The sequence below is a fragment of the Hipposideros armiger genome, unplaced genomic scaffold, assembly GCF_001890085.2.
Source record: "Hipposideros armiger isolate ML-2016 unplaced genomic scaffold, ASM189008v1 scaffold_432, whole genome shotgun sequence".
Classification (NCBI taxonomy): Eukaryota; Metazoa; Chordata; class Mammalia; order Chiroptera; family Hipposideridae; genus Hipposideros; species Hipposideros armiger.
The window spans coordinates 844,749-865,421 of record NW_017731782.1 but is presented as its reverse complement, the minus strand read 5'-3'; the positions used below and the strand labels follow the sequence as shown (position 1 = coordinate 865,421).

The window sequence follows — 20,673 nt, the reverse complement described above, 5'->3', positions numbered from 1 at the left end:
TGGTGCCAACTTGGGCCAGTGAAGCAACGTCCTCCACAACTAGACTGAAGAACAAAAAACAACAGCAACTTGTCTGTTCCCCTTCCGCCGATTCCCCAGCGCTGTTCCCCTCCCCCAATTCCCCAATTTAAAAAAACAAACAAAAAAAAAACTGTTACTGTATTATTATAGTTCTAGTATTATCAAAGTTACTTATGCAATAAAAACTTAGTAATGTATTGAATATCAGGCAGTGAAGAATATGAATTATATAGGGATCTTTTTTCCCTCATGAATTTCATAACATAACTTATACATAAACAGCTAGAAACTGATAAAAAGTAACAAAGCCATAGAAGTAAAGTTTGTGGAAGAAGACATTCAGGAAAAGGTAAAACTGTGTAACTTGTAAATTGGGGCAGACACATGGCTATCAAGAAACTTGACTACTCTCAAAGGACTGATCAGTTTAGAAGTTTGAAGAGGGAGGGGTGTTGAAGTAAATAAGAGTTTAAAGAGGATTAAAAAAAAGGAGCTATAGGATTTCAAGATACAAAGATCTTCATTTTCTTGATGAGGTAAGAGATGGTCTGCTAAGAGTAGAGTACTAGGGTTGGGAGTTTCAGGAGAACGAAAAAAGTTTCAAGCCATTTTGTGGAGGATGCATCAGGGAATAACTAGATGAGTAAAAGTATTGCTCAGAGCCACTGAGGGTTAAGTAAAGCTGGAAAACATGGAATTTGCGTAGAGCCAATCAGAACCAATATGTAATTATCTCCAGCTATGTTCAGGAATCTAAGAATAAGAACTAGAAACAGAAAGTTGGGTTTATCTGGAGGTTTGGGATTGGCAACAGTGCATGCACTCCAATTCTCTAAAAACACAATTCCATACTCTCTCTAAAATACAACTACATATTTTATATCAAACATATAAAATCTACGCTTTCTTGCTTTCTTAAATGAGAAACATAGGATGCCACTTTATCATGTAAAGAAAACTGGTTTTGGAGCCAGAAGAAACAGGATTCAAATTTGGGTAGTTGGAAGGAGAAACAAGTCTCTTGGCATAAAAAAATCCAAAAGGAAACCCTGATAACCATCCTATTAAAATTGTTTCTGAAACACTAGCAAACTTGGTTACCTGGGTTTCCTGTGAAAGTAAACTGTAAATATTTATCTCATTTAATTGTTATGTATTTGAACAGAGCCAGGATGTTAGAGGAAGGCATAATAGTAGTAGAAAATAATGTCAAATAGCAAGACACTGGGAAAGAGTTAAAAAAAAACAAAAAAACCCAGAGGAGCAAACTACATAAGCATTTAGGTTTTAGCCACTTACTTTAGGGATGGAGAGCTCAGTACAATACTTAGATTTAATAACAAAATATAATTATATATATTCCTGATTATATTCTTTTTAGAAACCATAATAATAGGAGATACCGTTTATTTTGTAGATTAAACTATATGCTGGACACTGTCCCAAGCATTTTATATAAATTATATTTCATCACTGCCAAAGCTCTTAAAAAATAGGTGTTATTGTTCCCATTTTAGGAATGAGAGAACAATATAAAGCTCAAAGACAAGGTCAAATGGGTAGTAAATGGTAAGTTCCTGCCTAATAATTTATATGTCAGCTACTGAAAACGTATGAGTTGTGCTCATTTCTAGAGATATTTGCAATTTGAAAAAAATTCATAAAAATAGAAAATTCCAAAAAATATATAACTATAATGATTGTGTCCATACTTTTTAAAGTAATTTATTTCAAGGGATCTTTCCTGTTTTCTTTTTACAAGTTTTGTTCTTACAGGTTCTGTACAAATTAAGATACCTTCCCTTCTAACCTTACAGTAAAACTTCTCTTTAACCTCGTTTGTCACTATTCAAAATGTATTGGCTCCCCCAAAAGAAAACGCCTTGAAAACAGAAGGGGATAATACATATTTAGCCTTTAATAGCCAGCCATCTGAACATCTAGCACAGTGACAAGCACATGGTAGGCACTAAAACATTTACCCATGTATAAGACACACCCTTTTTTGAAAAAATTGGGGTCTAAAAACTGGGTGCGTCTTATACAGTGGTTATAGATTTCAAATGCCATAGATGGACTGAGGACGAGGCAATATATGAAGACAGTGATTCGTCATCAGACACAAATGAGGACAAGCTAATGGTTGGGAGTTTTAACAGTGATGAGGAGTTGTATGAATTTTATGATGAATAAAACTTGTGTTCAATAACTTTATGTAATACATTTTTTTTCAAATTTCAGGCCCCAAAATTAAGGTGCGTCTTATACATGGGAGTGCCTTATAAATGGGAAAATACGGTATTTCCTATTGCATGCAAATTATCATTTCGTAATCTAACAGTCGATCAGAAAAATGCTTGAATAAACCATTTAAAAAAGGCAAGAATCTATTCTACAGCCTATATTTAAAATAAACTCAATATTTATGATATTAATGAACAGAAAAAATTTGAATAATATTTTGTTATAATGAATATTTTCCCAAGTAAACAGGTATGCTGTTGTGGACAATACAATGATGGTGTCTAACACACAAGGAATTTATAATCTAACAGAAATAAAAGATGACTGCCTTGAGGAACATTACTCCTTAAAGACCTATGGTATATCTCTAGAATGTAAACAAAGTAATTATTTCACAACATTAGTCATTACACTTAAAATTATAGGACTTTAAGGGGTGGAAGGAAGTTCCCAAAGCATCATTTCCTCTTTCTGTACTCAAATAGTCTCTAGAATTCTAACTAGTTTTGGTACTCAAATCTTTACTAAGTCAAGAAGAGTAGAAATATTGATTTAAATATTTTAAACCAGCATATTTTTGTAACTTTTTTTCTATGATATTCTTACCATAAATCTTGGTCTAGCCATTCAATTCAGCATACAAACTTATTTGTTCACTTTTTCTGACCAAAAAATTATTGTCTTCATTTTAAAGGTTAAGAGCTGGATCTAACCCAGAACTGCGAACAGATAAGTCTTTTGGCGTATACATTTTAATACCGGGAAACTGTAAATTTTTCAATTCTTTTCTCTGGACGCATGAAGAAAGAAAAAAAAAGATACACTTTTTGAGTTCTAACACTTTTTTTACATCAGTTGTCTCTCTTCTAAGGTAAAAATAATATTCCAGAACCTTAAGGAAATTACATTCCAACTTAAAGAAGCATTTTGGAAAACTGACAAAAAGAAGTATTTAGTAATAAAGGAATAAAATTATCAAAATTTGTTGACTCGCATGTTTTAAATAATGACAAAGACAAATTTAAAGAAAACTAAGGTTATCTTATAAAAGGCCATAAAGGCAATTTTAGAAGGTAAAGGTACTGGGAACATCTATATTTTTTTAAAGCAAGAAACATCTCTCATAGGAAACAAATATACAGCAATACTATATCAAGTCAAAACAACTTTCTAAATAGTATGTATGCTTAGTAATGCTGTAAATTCTTAGAACAAAATTACAGAAACTAAATGTCCTAGTAGTAACAAACTTGGCCACTTTTGTAAAGTCATTACTAAAAAGGAAGTTGGCGCATTTGTTCTTAAATGAGGAAATTATGCTTTTAAAGCAATATAACTACATTTCTTATCATAAATAAAAGACTGGTTTTAACAGATTACCTATTGATAATAAAATAAATCCTACATTTTAATCATTAGAGCACTGTAAGTTTACTGATATACTACCAGAAATGTTTAAGTACCTATAATTTTTATAGCAAAATCCTATGAAGCAAATATAGACATATAAAATAAGGACTTAGTCATAATTTACAAATAAGAGTGTCTTCTAAATGGTGTTTTATAAGGATCTGTGAGTGAGGACAAGAAGCATACTATGTTATGATAGTGGTAAGTATGTTTTTAAGTTTACCAAAGGAAAAATGGTTCAAAGATCTATGTAAATTTTTTTAAATTGATATTCATGTCAACAAAAAGCTTAAGAGTTGGATTTGAATATATATAAACCAGAGACCCACTAGGACGTCTACTATGACAAGCAAAGATATCACCTCTGAGCAGATCAGAAAAAAGCACCCTTCCTCTGAGCTGTCGACCCCACCACAGAGCAAGTAAAGCATAGACTGGATTTCAGCCACCAACTCACAACCCTTGAACACAACCATATGCTACAGCTTTGCTCAATTGTTAATAAAAAATAAGTCCTTTAATTTCATCTAAATTATTACCTTATATTAAACCTTTGCTGGTTTATATCAAGACTCAGATAATCATTTAAGTGTAGCCTCTATGCATTTTTCCAGGGGTCGCTACATAAACAAAAAACAATAAAGAGCAGTATTTAACCCAGAAGTACTTTAACCCTCTGGAAAGTTTCAACTAATTTAGATATCAGACTTTTGCATTAATGATATGGGCATCATACTCACTCACTGCTGATGTGTATGTTACAGTATGTATTATAAGTCAATGTTCTTTTAGCTCACATTTTTTTAAGTAATTTAATTTTGAAATACAGTCAATTTTATACTATATCTGTTCATATTGTTTTATTTTTTTGGAAAAAACGTTACACAGACAAATGTGGCCCATTTCCTTCCCAGTCTCATTTTCCTCATTGCTCCCCAAAGATAACTCCCACTATGTGGTTTAGTGTTTACTGTCCCTACGCATCTCCTTAATATGTATTTACTTATATATAAATAAAAAGGATATTTCTTAACAGAGGATTGAAGATTATGCAAAAGGCATCAAAATATACATATTTTTCTGGAACTTTGCTTTTTTTGCTCAACATTATACTTTTTAGCTTCCAGTGGCTTTTCTATACAAACAACATGCCTTGGCTCATGCTGTGAACTTTCCTAAAATCTCTCAATGGTTCACAAACCCCAAACAAGCAGCATCTGGCTTCAGCATGGCCTGTACCTCTTGTTGAGAAGCACCAAGTCTGACAATGGTGGCTGCCTGCCTTGGTTCAAGGCTTGCCCTCTCCCAGGCACCTGCAAGCGAAGTGTGGGTGGCATCCATCTGTAGATTGGTTTGTGGCTCATTCCAGGTGGCCCTGGGCAGGGCACAGGCTGCAGCTGAATTTGGCCTGCAGCAAAGCCCCGCAGACCCTGGAGCCAGCACTCTTGGTGGCCAGTTTTAGACCTAGCTGGAGCACCACCTGGCTGCCTCCTCGGACAACACACCCAAAGGGCAGACTGGGCAGTCACCAGAGCCCTGCTAAAGCGGATCCTACTCCATAGGGTCAGTCTCAGCACAACAGCAGCTCCTCCACTATAGTCAAGGCCAGTCCAATTAGCCTGAGGGTCAATCCCTCCCACTGACATGCAAACAGCAATCAAGGCTCAACGACAATAGGAGGGCACATACAACTCATACAAGGGACACACCTACATCACCTGGCTTAGGTGACCAGGGATATGGCAACACTGGACCCCACAGGACACCTACTACATAAGGCCACTCTACCAAGACCAGGAGACACAGCAGCCGTACTTAATACATAGAACAAACACAGGGAGGCAGCCAAAATTTGGAGACAAAGAAACAAGTCCCAAATGAAAGAACAGGACAAAGCTCGAGAAAAAGAACTAAACAAAATGAAGACAAGCAATCTACCAGATGCAGAGTTCAAAACGTTGGTTATAAGGATGCTCAGTGAACTCAGGGAAAACTTCAACAAAGAGATTGGAAACATAAAACTGGAGATGGAAAACATAAAAAAGCAAGTCAGAAATAAAGAATACAATAACTGAAATGAAGAATACATCAGAGGGAATCAACAATAGATTATAGGAAGAAGAGGATCAAATCAGCAATTTAGAAGATAAGGTAGCTGAAAGCACCCAATATGAACAGCAAAAAGAAAACAAGAATTTAAAAAAAACGAGGATAGTTAAAGAGGCTTCTGAGACAACATCAAGCATGTAAACATTTGCATCATAGGGATAACAGAAGGAAAAGAGAGAGAGCAAGGAATTGGAAACCTATTTGAAGAAATAATGATGGAAAACTTCCCTGATCTGGTGAGGAAAATAGACATACAAGCCCAGGAAGCAGAGTCCCAAACAAGATGAACCCAAGGAGACCCACACCAAGACACATCATAATTAAAAGGTTAAAGACAGAGAGAATCTTAAAAGCAGCAAGAGAAAAGCCGTTAGTTACCTACAGGGGAGCTCCCATAAGACTGTCAGCTGATTTCTCAACAGAACCTTTACAGACCAGACGGGATTGGCACGAAATATTCAAAGTGATGAAAATCAAGGACCTACAACAAAGATTAATCTACCCAGCAAAGCTATCATTTAGAATCGAATAATGAATAAAGAGCATCCCAGACAAGAAAAAGCTAAAGGAGTTCATCACCACCAAACCAGTATTACAAGAAATGTTAAAGGGACTTCTTCAAGAAGGGGAAAAAAAGATAAAAAATATGAATAATAAAATGGCAATAACTATTATCTATCAACAATTACTTTAAATGCTGCAATTAAGACATAGAATGGCTGAATGCGTAAGAAAATAAGACCCTTACATATGCTACCTACAAGAGACTCACTTCAAGTTTAAAGGCACACAGACTGAAAGGAAAGGGATGGAAAAAGATATTTCATGAAAACGGAAATGAAAAAACAACAACAAAAAAAGTTGGGTAGCAATACTTATAAGTAGACCTTAAAACAAAGGCTATAACAAGAGCCCCACTAATCCCACTTCTGGGTATTTATCTGATGAAACCCAAAACACTACTTTGAAGGGACATGTACACCCATATGTTCATTGCAGGATTATTTACAACAGCCAAGATATGGAGGCAACCTTAGTGTCTATCAATGGATAAATGGATAAAGAAGATGTGGTACACATATACAATGGAATATTACTCAGCCATAAAAAAGAACGAGATCTTGCCACTTGCAACAACATGGATAAATCTACAGGGTATGATGCCAAGTGGAGTAAGTCAGATAGAGAAAGACAAATGCCATACGACTTCACTTATATGTGGAAATCTAAAAAACAATGTAAATGGTACCGTGTAGAATTGTGTTGTGCTCTATCCTTTATGCTCATCCACCCTCATCTAGCAGTTTTCAGGTTATCTCCTGCCAGCCCTGTAAGGCCCCAATTTAGTATTAGTCTTTTAAAGGCAGCTTTTAATTATTTCTCTGGAAGAATAATGGGGATATGGCCAAAACAATCATGAATTGGCTCCTTCACTTGACTGACCTCCAAAACCCCAACTTTCAGTAAAGCTTTAGCCCTAGTCAGCAGCCCAAGAGCCTTCTTTCTTTCCTACCTATAGCTTTACACAGTGAGTGGGGCTCCTTGTGCTTATCTTAAGTAGGGGACATTTAGTCCCCTATACCACACAAAAGCCAAACTGTACTGTGTAACTTAGGACTTTGAGCCCAACAAGCCTGCATAATCAATCTCTACATGCCACTTCAGGTTTTTGTTCAATTTCTGTTCACATGGGTAACAGTCTTCCTTTTCGATCCTGTTATTTTGTTTTTCCTTTTATATTTTATTCATAATTGCTGTCTGGAATGGAAGATGTTTTAAAATTGTAAACTTATATGCCTCACCTTTTCCCCCTCCCAATTTTTATTTATTGCACGAACATTACAAGAAATATACCCCAAATTCTGTTTTAATTTTTCCATATTCTCTTCTAGTTTTTGCCCATGTATGTGCACTTTTGTAATATTATAACTATAATATGGTTACAATTTGGTTTTCTTTTTTTACTGGATATTTCAAATACTTTACAAAGCTTTCAAAATTATCACTCCCCACGGCTCATTCCTAATATAAACTATACCACATCAAACAAGTGAATGGTTTAACTGTTTTGAAAAGGGGAAAAAAAACCTACTTTCAATAAAAACGAGAGTGGGGGAAAGGGTTGCGGTTTACCACAATACTACATAAATGTGCTCAAAGTCAGCAATAAATCACCCACAACATATATTTAAAGCTTATCTTCAAGCATCTATGCCTTTCTAAATATATCAGTCTTGATTCAAAAATTTTTTTACCTCACTGTTAAATCTTATAGTATCTCATCAATTATATTATGAAAATATCCTGTAAATGTGTCTCCGATATAAACAGTTCCTTTTAATGTATTTGCTAATCTATTTACTATATGCAATATATTCTGCAAACCTACTTGTTTCACTGAGGGAAATCACTAAGACTCAGAGGCACAGTGTCTTCATCTGTAATATGAGGTCATATTCTTGAGTGTTTGAAGATTAAAAGCAGTCTTGTATGTGACAGTGCTTTGAAACCAAAGGTATTATTTTTATTATAATTACCTTTTCTATTTCTCTTTGTGTAGCTCCTTCCTTTTTCAAACGTTCCTGTTCTACACACTTGGCATTGTAGTTTTCCTTGGATTTCTGGAGGGCCTGAGTTATGCTCTGAATGGTTTGAACAGCTTCCAGAGTTCCTGCAACTTCTTCTTTAGTCTGTTTGGTATGAAATGATTCATCAACAATCATCAAACTGTAAAGCATTCAATAGCTGACCAATCAATCCTTTAGCAAGAAAAAACTGATACCTTTTTATGAGATTTTACTTGTTCTTCTCCATACTTCTGAACTTCCTTTATTAATTCTTGTAATTTTCTAACAAGCTCCAAGTGACAGTTAGCTAATTTCTCCGTAGATGTTTTGAACACATCCCACACCGGTGCAAATGTTCTAAGGGAAAGAAAACATGGGAACAATTTACTAAAAGAAAAAAAAGTTTAAGGCTCCAAAATAGAACCAAAGGAAATAATGTTATATTCAGCAATTTTTAACTAGGGAAAAGATGAAATTAAAATAAATCACAAATTAAATAACTGACAGTCTAACCTTAATTTTTTAATCCTTGGTTAATTATTTAAAATATTTTTGGACCTCAGGTATACAGAAATGGGTTAACTATTTATTACACGGCTCTGGCCCTCACTTAACTATATTGTATTATTTTTCAGAGTTGATTTGTCTATTTAGATTTGTATCAGAAGCATTTCTAATCATTGTCTAATGTTAAAAATTATCAAATTTCAATTTAGACTATTTAGTGCTCCACTTAAAATGTGTCATCAGCGCCGGCCGAGTGGCTCAGTTGGTTAAGAGCTCGCTCAAGAGTCTGAGCTCTGAGCAACAGCAGTTCAAGTCCCTGCCTGAGCTGAGCAGCCGCTGAGCTGCCAACAGGTGGCAGGATGGCTCAGCTAAAAAATAAATTAATTAATTTAAAAAAAAATGTGTCATCAAAAATAAAAGTTCCTTTGAATTTGAACACACAAAAGTCAAACTTGCATATCATTTTTTAAGTGTCTTCATCATTAATAATTATCTAAGAATTATTTTAGAACTGTTATCTGAAACCTTTTAGGGGACATTATAATTTTATCTATATGTGTACTTCAGCAAACATTAAGAGGTCCCATACAGGATGTATGACATACTTTCCCACTACTTTTTCTCAATATTGAGGCTTTAATATTTTCAGCAGTTTCAAGTACTTCCAAGAATTACTCTGTTATTATAGCTTAGATAGTACTTAAAATGCCAATTGTTAATTTAAACCAATTGGTCAGTGGTCAATGATCCAAGGATAATTTTGCCTATGCTTTCCTCAGGTACTTTCTATATCCTAAGCTATTTTCAACAGCATTTCCTTTGCTCTATGATAAAGCTTCTAACAAAAAACAAAACAAATAGCAGCAATGATCACTAAGGCAAGAGGATAGAAAAAGAAATTACTTATCCTAACATGTACTCTGTGCCGATTATTACATTTCCTACCCAGTAGAAAAGCCAACTGGCAATGCTCATTTTAAGCAATAATAAAGAAGATCAAAAAAGATAATTAAAATACTTAGAATAGGACTGTTCTGATTAGATCTCATTTCACATTTTAAAATTTAATCCGCACTAAATGTGGCAAGTAGTTAAATGGAAAATTTCAAAAGAAAAAAACGACACCTGAAAAGTATCCGCTCACTACAGCACCTAAAGACATGTACATCGCTTCATGTAAACCTGATACATGATAGTCTAGACTTCAAAAAGCAGATAAGATGGGAGTGTCCCTTTACCAAAGGATTCTTTACACTGAAAAGTGGTTCACCATAAGATTTCTTTAAATATAGGTTTCTTTAAGGAATTTCAAATATTATTCCATTTATAAAAGTGTGACATATACAACTTATTTTCTGGTCAAGTAATACATATGAAGGTATAATAAACACTAAGAAAGAAAACTGACAAATCCAAAATATGTTTAAATGCAACTACAGAAAGATTCAATTCAATTTCTTGCCTAATTATGCACCAGTAAACAAAAAATTAATCTTTAAAATCTTTATGATCTTCACTTCATAAATTATGTAAATGCTTAACCACTGCATTGTACACCTGAAACTAATATAAAATACTGAATGTCAACTACAATTTAAAAATATATATGTATTAAAAAACATTTATGTATTAATATATATGTATTTATATATACATATATATATACACATACAGTCACAGGATGTAAATACAGCATAGAGAAAAGTCAATGGTGTTGTAATACCTATATACGATGTCAGAGGGGTAACAGACTTGTTGGAGTTACCACTTTGTGAGGCGTGTAAATATCTAACATTATGTTGTTTTATACACTTGAAACTAATAATAAATAAACTGCCAAAAAAATCTTTATGATCTTAAGAGATGACACTACCACAAAAAATAAAATGTCACCTATTATTTATGAGAAGCACACATTCCAAAGACAGAAATGTTGTGATTTTATTATTAGGAAACAGTTTAAGTCAATCCATGTGTTTTCCGTGTCTCCCACTTGGTAGCTAAAAATAAGTTAGAGTTCCCTATAATAAAACCAGGGCCAATTGGTTAAAGCTAGCTTCTGTTATTCTAGTTACTTCTCTACCCTTCTACTGTGGTGAATAAAGATTCCCACTCTCCTCTAATAAAAGGTAGTAGCTCTGCATCCATCCCAGCCAGTGAACATGGCTATAAAGGCCTTCTTAGCTGTGGCTGTCCAGCACTAACATAATGGCCAGTGTCACTACTTAGTGGATAAACTCAGAGTCCAACTCCTCTTTATCCAGGCAACAAAGTAAAGGCTTTTGTTTTAACTCACTCAATGACACCAGAGAGCACTTTCATAAAACAGTTATTCTTAACCAGTCTTTTGGATCACAGAACCGTATGTGAATCTGACAACTGGTATAGACCCTCCTCAATCAGAAATATGAATTAATACTTACACAAAATTTTATCTAAAATTTCAGGGGATTCACAGATTCATCAGAAACCCAGATACAGAGGATTCTTTTATTAAATAGACTATAAAAATCTTTATTATTGTTAGACTAATTATTTTCACCTCTGAGCTAAAATATAACCTTTCTCCAAATTTTAGATAATTAAGTCAGATTAAGTATCCCTTCCAAAGTTGTTATGGTTCAAATTATACAATTATTCTTCCCAGAATTGTTATGGCTATGAGAACATCTCACTTTAAGTATATTCTTATTATTGATATTCATTTCAAAGAACACATTTCTTTAACACAAACTTTTGGAAGATTTAATGATAATCTATAAAATCATAAGAGACATTTCAGTCATTTCAATAATTTATTTTAAGTAAGTTTTTAAAGATCACTGTTCAACAGAATTTAAATGAACTTCCAGAAAACTAGAATAACATGCGTAACACATAACACTTATAATCTCAAAAATATATGCACCCCTATGTTTACTGCAGCGCTAGCCAAGGCTTGGAAACAACCAAAATGCCCATCAGTAGATGACTGGATTAAAAAACTGTGGTACAGTTATACAATGGAGTATTACTCCACTATAAAGAAGAATGAAATGGTACCATTTGCAATGATACGGATGGGCCTAGAGAACATTATGTTAAGTGAAATAAGTCAGTCAGAGAAAGACAAATACCATGTGATTTCACTTATATGTGGTAAATGAGTAAAGTAAATTTGAAATAGTCTGAGAGACACAGAGGAAAAACTGATGGTTGCTAGATGGGAGGGGGTGGGAATGAGGGAGAAGGGGAAGGGATTCGGTAGCATAAATTGGTAACTACAATATTGCCACAGGGATATGAAAGACAGTTCAGGGAATATAATTAATAATGCTGTAAATGTTTTGTAGGGTGTCAGATGGTCATGTCTTGTTAGGGAGACCACTTCATGGACGGTGTACAGGCTTGACCACTGCACTGTACACCTGAAACTGACATTGAATAATATTGTATGTCAATTATATTTTAATATATATAGTCATGGGATGTGGAATATAGTGTTGGGAGTGGAGTCAATGGAATTGTAATAGATATGTATGATGTCGAAGGTGGGGGCAGTGGATTGGGGGAGGGGATGTTGGATTGGGAGAGGGGGGTTGTCACTTTGTGAGGGGTAAAAAGTATAACTATTGCACTGTTTTGTACACCTGAAACTAATAAAAAAAAATTACTGAATGACTATGCAGTTCAATAAAGGGGAAAAATAAGTTTCATTTACTTTGACAGCATTAAGTGATTCAGCAAGTTCAATTATACTTTCAGTCAAGGCAAGAATATATTCAAATATAAATACATGTAAAATAAGTAATTATATATTATATTTATGAACTATTATATCCTTAATTAAACCTCGTATTCTGAAGAACTTTCCATAAATCAACATTGAAAAAGGGTTATCCAAAGAAATGAACTCACCCAAGTTGTGAATAATTGCTTGCAGATTTTGCTAGTTTTGTCATTGACCTGGAGTACGCCTCTTCTATTGTAGCTCTGTTAAATCAAATTCCCATATTATCTCTTTTTTAATGACCAAACACATAGCAAAGTTATCAAATACAATTAAAACTATAGAATCAAAAAGATAAATTATATGTTAAAAACAAGTCGGTATGTGATCATGAATTTCTGACCTATCTTTAAATGACCTTTGTGCACATCTACTTAAAGAACTAGTCTGGTATAGCACTAAAATAATTTATATCACCAAAAAAACTTAACTACTCTTTTTACCTTTAGTACCACTGTTTATTTAAACAGAAAATACAAGAGTACTGCTTCTGTAGTTTCTCTTTCTGTAAAATGACTCAGTGTAAAAGTCATTTATTTTTAATACCCACTTGGTGTACTTAATATAATTTTATTATTCTTTAGCATTGTGATTTATTATGCATATTTAACAGAACAAGAGATTAATGATAGTAATTTGCACAAAACTAAACATGAATTATTAGCAAGTTTGAAGTCCTGAATGTCATAGCTTAATCTATTATGTGATTAGATCTAATATACTAACAAGTATTTCACACTAGAATATTGTGTTTTATATAGCTACTATTTAGCTGATAGGCTTTTAGGCTTAAAAAAAATCAACAAAAGCCATTGAAGACGGGATAAAAACATTTTTCCCATAGACACAAAACATACATATACAAAATATGAAGCTGTCTTGGCCTTCTTAACAATACAAAACTTAAAAGTTCTATCTTACCTCTCCATAATTACCACATTGCTTCCCAATCTGTGCTACCCTTAACAGTGGAACAGTCTATAAACCACCACTGCCCTTCCATTTACTTTGATAGATTCAACTAACTTTTTGCTTTTAATGTCCAAATCCAATGTCCAAATCTCCACACTGCTCTTGCATCTGTTTAAACCATCTGTTTAATATCTAAATGCACAACACTACTTAAGTATCTTAATCACCTCCAAGTCAGATTATCCAAACTAAACTTATCTCCAAACTCTTTTCCAACCCCATCTCCACAAAAACCAGCTCTCTAACAAAAAGGAAGTATTAAAAGTATCTGTCTCTCACTGCAGGCATTGTGACTTTTTTCTGCTCCTTTAAACTTTGTCTTTTTAATATACTATATTACAAAAGTAGTACTTTGATAATCTAAAAAAGTTAGTACAGAAAGAAATAATATTTCAATGGATATGTTTAACAGCTAGAAGAAAACTGGTTTAATTTCCAGTAATAATGAATTGATACAAAAATTTCCCAATGAGGAAAGCTAGACAAAAATGCAAGGGGAGAAGGGGTATGACTAAAAGGCATCAGAGAAATAAAGAAGCAGTTAAGAATCAGTAGGCTAAAATCCAAGAAAAGAATATCCAGAGAAGTGAGTCATATATGTAGGGCAGCTTTTCCCCTGGGGTCATCTAGAACAAGCAGCTAAGCCTGAGAAGTGGAGCAGAGCTTTTCACAGCCTCACAGGTAAGGGAGACAAAACTACAGATTCAGAGCTGCCAATGATGGGAAGCATGGGAAATCCCATGCCCTTTAAGTTGAGACTCAAGAGAGTAGGGATGAACCATAAGTAGGCAAGCCCTCAAAGGGACTGCAACCTGTATCTCTTCAAACCCTGATTGATACTGGATCCTGGATGCCTTATATACATACATTCATAAAATCACCAGGCACACAGGGAAACACAAGACAAGATGAACAAAAACATATGGGAACAAATTAGCAATGTTCCAAAAACTGAGGCTATAAAACTTAGACCTTGTGAGTTTAAGTATTGTGTTCAAGGAGATAGATTAAATCAAGAATTTCAGTAGAGAACTAGTAATCACTTTTAAGAAGTGAAGGAAAGCACAGCAAAGTTGAAAAAAAAATTCTATATCTGAAAAGTACAACAAAAATTAATATCTCAATGGATAAGGTCTAACAGCAGATTCAATACACTGTAGTAAAAATTAGTAAACTAGAAGAGAGGTGAGAAGACTCTCCTGGAATAAAGCTCGAAGAGACAAAGAATGTAAACCAGAAAGGAGAAATAAAGCACAAAGGACAAAGCAAAAACAATCTAACATATGTTCTTATAGGAGAAAGAATGGGTTGGAAGAAATATCTGCAGAGACAATAATGGAGTATTTTCCAAAACTGACAAAAGATACCAAACCACAGATCCAAGCAGCCCAACAAACCTCAGGAGGATAAATAAAAAGATAGATATCTATAACTAGTCACACCATCATAAAGCTGCTGGAAATCAAAGACAAAAAAGTAAAATGCAAAACTATAAAACTCTTAGAAGATAACACAGGAGAAAGCCTAGATGGCCCTTGGGTATAGTAAACTATTGTAGAAGAGAGGTGAGAAGATGTCTTTTTTGGATACAACACCAAAGACACAATCTGTGAAAGAAGTCATTGATAAGCTGGACTTCATTAAAATTTAAACTTCTGCTCTGTCAAAGACAATGTCAAGAAAAGGAGAAGACAAGTCACAGACTAGGAGAAACGATCTGCAAAAGACACACCTGAAAAAGGATTATTATCCTATATATAAAAGAACTCTTAAAATTTAACAATAAAATAACCTGCTTAAAAAACGGGCCAAAGGCCTTGACACCTCTCCAAAGTTGACATACAGATGGAAAATAAACATATGAAAAGATGCTCCACATCATATGTCATTAGGAAAATGAAAATTAAAACGAGATACCACTATATGCCTACTAAAATGGCAAAGTCTGGAACACTGACAACACCAAATACTGGCAAGGATGTGGAACAAAAGAACTGCTGGTGAGAATGCAAAATGATACAGCCGCTTTGGAAGACAGTTCAGCAGTTTCTTACAATACTAAACATACTTGTACTCTATAATCCAGCAATCGTGTTCCTTGGTATCTACTCAAAGGAGCTAAAAACTTGGATCCACACAAAAACCTATACATGTACATGGATGTTTACAGCAGCTTTATTCTTAATCGTCAAAACTTGGAAGCAACCAAGATATCCTTCAGTAGGTGAATGGATAAACTGTGGTAAATCCAGACAATGGAATATTATTCAGCACTAAAAAAAAAAAAAAGAGAGAGATCCAGCCATGAAAAGACATGGAGGAACCTTACACATATTACTAAGTGAAAGGAGCCAACCTGGAAAGGCTATTATGTATTGTATGATTCAAACTATGTTGTCAAAACTATGGCGACAACAAACAGCAAAAGATTCTTAGGGCAGTGAAAGTACTCTGTATGACATTATTAGATATATGTCATTACACATTTGTACAACCCATAGAATGTACAATAGTAAAAGTGAACCCCAAGGTAAACTATGGACTATGGGTGATTATAATGATGCTGATAATGGAGGAGGCTCTGCGTGTGTGGGGTTAACGGGCATATGGGAAATCTCTGTACCTTCCTCTCAATTTTGTTATAAACCTAAAACTGCTCTAAAAAAAAAATCATTTTTTTAAAATAATTCTATACCCAGCAAAAATATAAATGAAAGTAAACCCCTAATGAAATAACAGATCTAGATGATGATCATCAATGGTTAGTACCACAAAACAAATATAACCAGATATTATATGCCTCTGGTGGAAGTATACAACACCACTTATTTAGTATTCTTGTCAAACTAGTGAACTGAATTTGATCAAGCTGCTAGATTTAAATGACAATTTATAAGAAGTATAGGGGTAAAGAAAAATGTTGAATAAAAGCATTAATACGCAATTAGCATATTCCAGGATGTGGGACCCTCTACAGAACAAATTGCAGTAAAACCTTGGATTGCGAGTAACTTGGTCTGTGAGTGTTCCATAAGATGAGCAAACATTTCTAATACATTTTAACTTGGTAAACAAGCGATGTCTTGCAATATGAGTAGACAAAAGAATACCTACTATATGATTAAATTGATATACTTAATACGAAGTTCAAAAAATAGGTATAACTCTTTTACAGATAAATAGACAAATTGTGATATATCCATAAATGGAATACACTCAACAATAAAAATGAATGAATTACTGATACACACAACATTGATCAATCTCAAAATAATTATACTGAGTGAAAGTACAAGACAATGGAGTACATTCTGCATGCTTCAACTCATATAAAATTCTAGAAAATGCAAATTAACCTAAATGTCAGAAGCAAATGAGTGGTTAAAACAAAAATGGAAATGAGTGGTTGCTTAGGGGTGGAAAGAAGGCACAGGAGTGAGGGATTACAAAGGGGATGATGAACATGTTCACTGTCTCGACTGTGGTGATGGTTTGATGAGTGTTCGCAAATGTCAAAATGTATCAAATTATATACTTTAAATATGTATAGTATACGAATGTCAGTTATACCTCAATAAAGCTATTGAAAGGAAGAAAGGAGTAAAGGAGGAAGCAAGGAAGAAAGGGAGGAGGGGAGGAAGAAGAAAGTCTGGATGACTGACTTAGGAAATTATTTAACCTTTTTGGGTTCCAATTTTCTTATTTATAAAATGAGATTCAGGGTTTTGATAATTAAATGAGACAATGTATGCAAAATCCTTAGTGCATAGTATGTGTTTATGTCTATCTTTTCTTCCTTTCTCATTCACTCCCTCAAAAAATAAGAGTATCTAATTGAGCCAAGTTCTGTGCTAGGTGCTGGGATACAACAGAATACTGTATACTGTTCCCCTTGTACAGGAACATAGAAAAAATTACAAAAATGAATTACTAAATTTTATAAATACTACAAAGAAATATATGATGTTGAGAGAGATTATAATAGGTGTTTTGACCTAGTCAGAGAGATTAGGAAAAGAATTCCTGGAAAAGTGACCACATTGCTGAGCTCTAAAGGATAAACAGGCATTAACTAGGTGAAGACAGGAATAGGCATGTACAAAGCCTGGACCAGAAGAAGCCTGTCAGTAGTATGGTCAATGTCTCTGGAGAGGAAAGAAAAAGGCGTCTGGTGTGACCTAAAGCTTGAAAGGTATTTTTAGGTCAGGCCAGGCAGGCCTATTTTAAAGGCAATGGGATGCCTCTGAAATGGTTTAAACAGGAGAGGTAACAAACTGATCTGTAGTTTTAAAAAAGCATTCCAATTACAGTGCAGAGAATAAACTGCAGGAGAACAAGAATGAATGCAGATAGGCCAATTAATGGCTATCACTGCAGTTCAGGCAAAATTAATGGATTAGATTAGGATAATATCTTGGATTCGAATAGTGAAGTTAGAGATTCATTCTATCAAAAAATCTTTACTGAGGTGTTTGTTAAAGGAACAAGCATTATCCCAAGGGCAGGAAAGAATAGTAAGCAAAAAAGACCAAAAAATCCCTGCTATGAAGAAAAATAAAGTAGGGAAGGGGGAGTAGAAGGAGGGGTTGTCTCACTGCTCACAGAATCATAAAGTGGTTAGATTCTACGCAAAGAAGGGATGGCCCAGGAGTCCTGGATTTATTATGGTGATTGACATAAACAGGGCTAAAAGGCATGATGACAAAAGCCTGCTGGTCTCAGGGTAGACAGATACAGTAGTGATGTAAGTGTTGGAAAGAAGGAAGGCTAGGGGACATGACAGAGATGCCGATTCTGGATCTCTCCTTTACTCCTGCCAATGCTGATATAGAAAGCCAGCGAAGGATAGCTTTCTCCATAGTCTTTAGTCTTAGAGCTTTTGGACTTCCTCTTAACTCCATTAGAGAGGTGGCAGCCATATGGGAATTGGTGTTAAATGAAACAGTATGTTCCCCAATTCCTACTGATCAGTAAACTCCCCAAAATCCAGGCAAATGCCTGGCCCACAGCAGACATGGGATACACAACTAGTATATTGTTGAAAGAATAAATCAATGAAATATCTACAGGCAAAATGTCCCTATATTATCAAGGTAAAGATTTTAAATGTGTTCATATAAAAATTACCAAGTGGGACTTGCCACAAAACACCTTTAATAAAATCAAGTTATATTGATTTTTAATAGTTTCTAAATTGACTACTATATTCTAAGAGTCTTAAAGACAATCACATCTTATAAATTTGCACAATTTAAAAATATATACTGAGGGCTTTTTAAAAATAAAAGTTATAATAATTAAATTACATAATTAAACTACAAGCTCAGAAAACGTATTCTTCTAATTTTAGTATGTTTTAATGACATGTTTATTTAAAGAAATGGTAATATTTTATGCTACAAAGTTCTCCAATTTTTCTATTTTATTACCTTGTTAGCATATGCAATAAAAAATATGTAGATAGTATTTTCAAGCCACTTGGAGCTACTACTTAGCCCTCAGTGTGTAGATCACAGATAACCACTACTCTAAAGTGTAACTATAGTATACTTTTAACAACTGTACTTGATTACCTTAATCCAAATCCAACCCAATCTTTCTCAAGTATTTATATTCTAAACTTTAACTTGCATTGTTAAATGACTCTAAAAAATACATACCTTTCTCTTACAAAATCTGCTAGTTCTTTCGTCGATATCTGTCCATGTTTCATATTATGGTAAAGGACATCAAAGCCACTATTTTTTTCCCCCTACAATTTAAAAAGATTTTTAGTTTAAAAAAAAAAAAAAAAGGAGAGATCAAAATGACTTAAAAATAATCCTACACTAACTAATGTGCAATTCTGATGCTCAGGTGAGTTGTCTTTTAACAAATATTGCTCATTGTATGACTTTAAATTGTATCAAAGGAATACTATAAGGTTTCATAAAGTTTACAGTTTATTATATACACATACATGTACAATCACATACATATGCATACTCTATAATCACTCATAAGGGTATACTGATGAAATTAGTCTGAAATTTTAAGGAATAATACGCAGCATAACTTAGAAAAGATAAACATGGGCCTCTTTAAATATTGGGTTGTCAGAAAAATCATGACACATTTTTGCAACGAAAAACAGAAAAAAATACGTCATGACTTTTCCAACAACCCAATACATTACCAAATCCCAATTCAATTCCTTTAACATGCATTCAGGGATTCCTGATTATTTAACTCAAAGTCTGTGCTTTAAAATCACTAAATCTTGAATTCTGAGTCAAGATAGCATGTTATTAATCATATAAGCACTGAATACCACAAAATACTTTACAATTGCTAATATAAGTCAGTGAACTTAACTTGGTAAGTGAGAAAGTAGATTAAATTTTAACAAATGAGTAGTAACAGTCTATTAGCTAGTCTTCAACTAATGGGAAATTAACAGAACCAGGCCACTACACAATCCTGCAAAACCTTTACTGCTGTTTAATCCAATGAATGCTAAATTAGCAAGTCATAGCAAAGAAAACGTTAGAAATATCAATGTTATAAATCAATGTGAAATAAAAGACTATTAATAAACCAAACTCAACAACTCTCTTCAGTTAATTTTCATTTTTCAGTGAAAATAAAATAATGAAGAAATATACTTATTGGAAATAGAAAGCAATACCGTAAACAAGTGTTATACAATCTGAAATCTAATTTTTCCATTTTGCTGAAAACAGGAAACATAAGGAACTTCCAGTTATGTTGAAGTGATCCCTAATAAACCTGTCAGCTAATAGTAATTAGTTTGCCATACAATACAACAAATTAAAATGTAGTATTTGTAAGAATATAATATCATACAATTTTTCATGTTTAAGATAAAGAAGAAATTTATTATCTAACGTTAGCTTTTTACTTTCCCTGGGTTTTTCACGCAAATTTATTTCAGCTAAAATAAGAATATTCTTTTTTTTTTTTTTTTTAAAGATTTTTATTGGGGAGTTAGGGGGATAGGAACAGTGCTGGGGAATTGGGAAAGGGGAACAGACAAGTTGCTATTGTTTTGTTCTTCAATCTAGTTGTGGAGGA

At 33.8% G+C, this 20,673-nt stretch overlaps 1 protein-coding gene across 4 annotated transcripts in view; it reads right to left on the bottom strand.

Annotated features, from left to right (window-relative positions):
* Positions 1-20,673, bottom strand: part of FCHO2 (FCH and mu domain containing endocytic adaptor 2) — a 122,571-nt gene that overhangs the window by 86,770 nt on the left and 15,128 nt on the right. For all 4 annotated transcript variants that reach the window (XM_019665078.1, XM_019665080.1, XM_019665077.1 and 1 more), the window contains exons 2-5: positions 19,260-19,351; positions 12,756-12,830; positions 8,567-8,708; positions 8,322-8,474 (exon numbers count right to left, since the gene is read on the bottom strand). In XM_019665078.1, the coding sequence (XP_019520623.1) occupies positions 8,322-8,474; positions 8,567-8,708; positions 12,756-12,830; positions 19,260-19,351 (462 nt within the window). The remainder of the gene's footprint in view (positions 1-8,321; positions 8,475-8,566; positions 8,709-12,755; positions 12,831-19,259; positions 19,352-20,673) is intronic.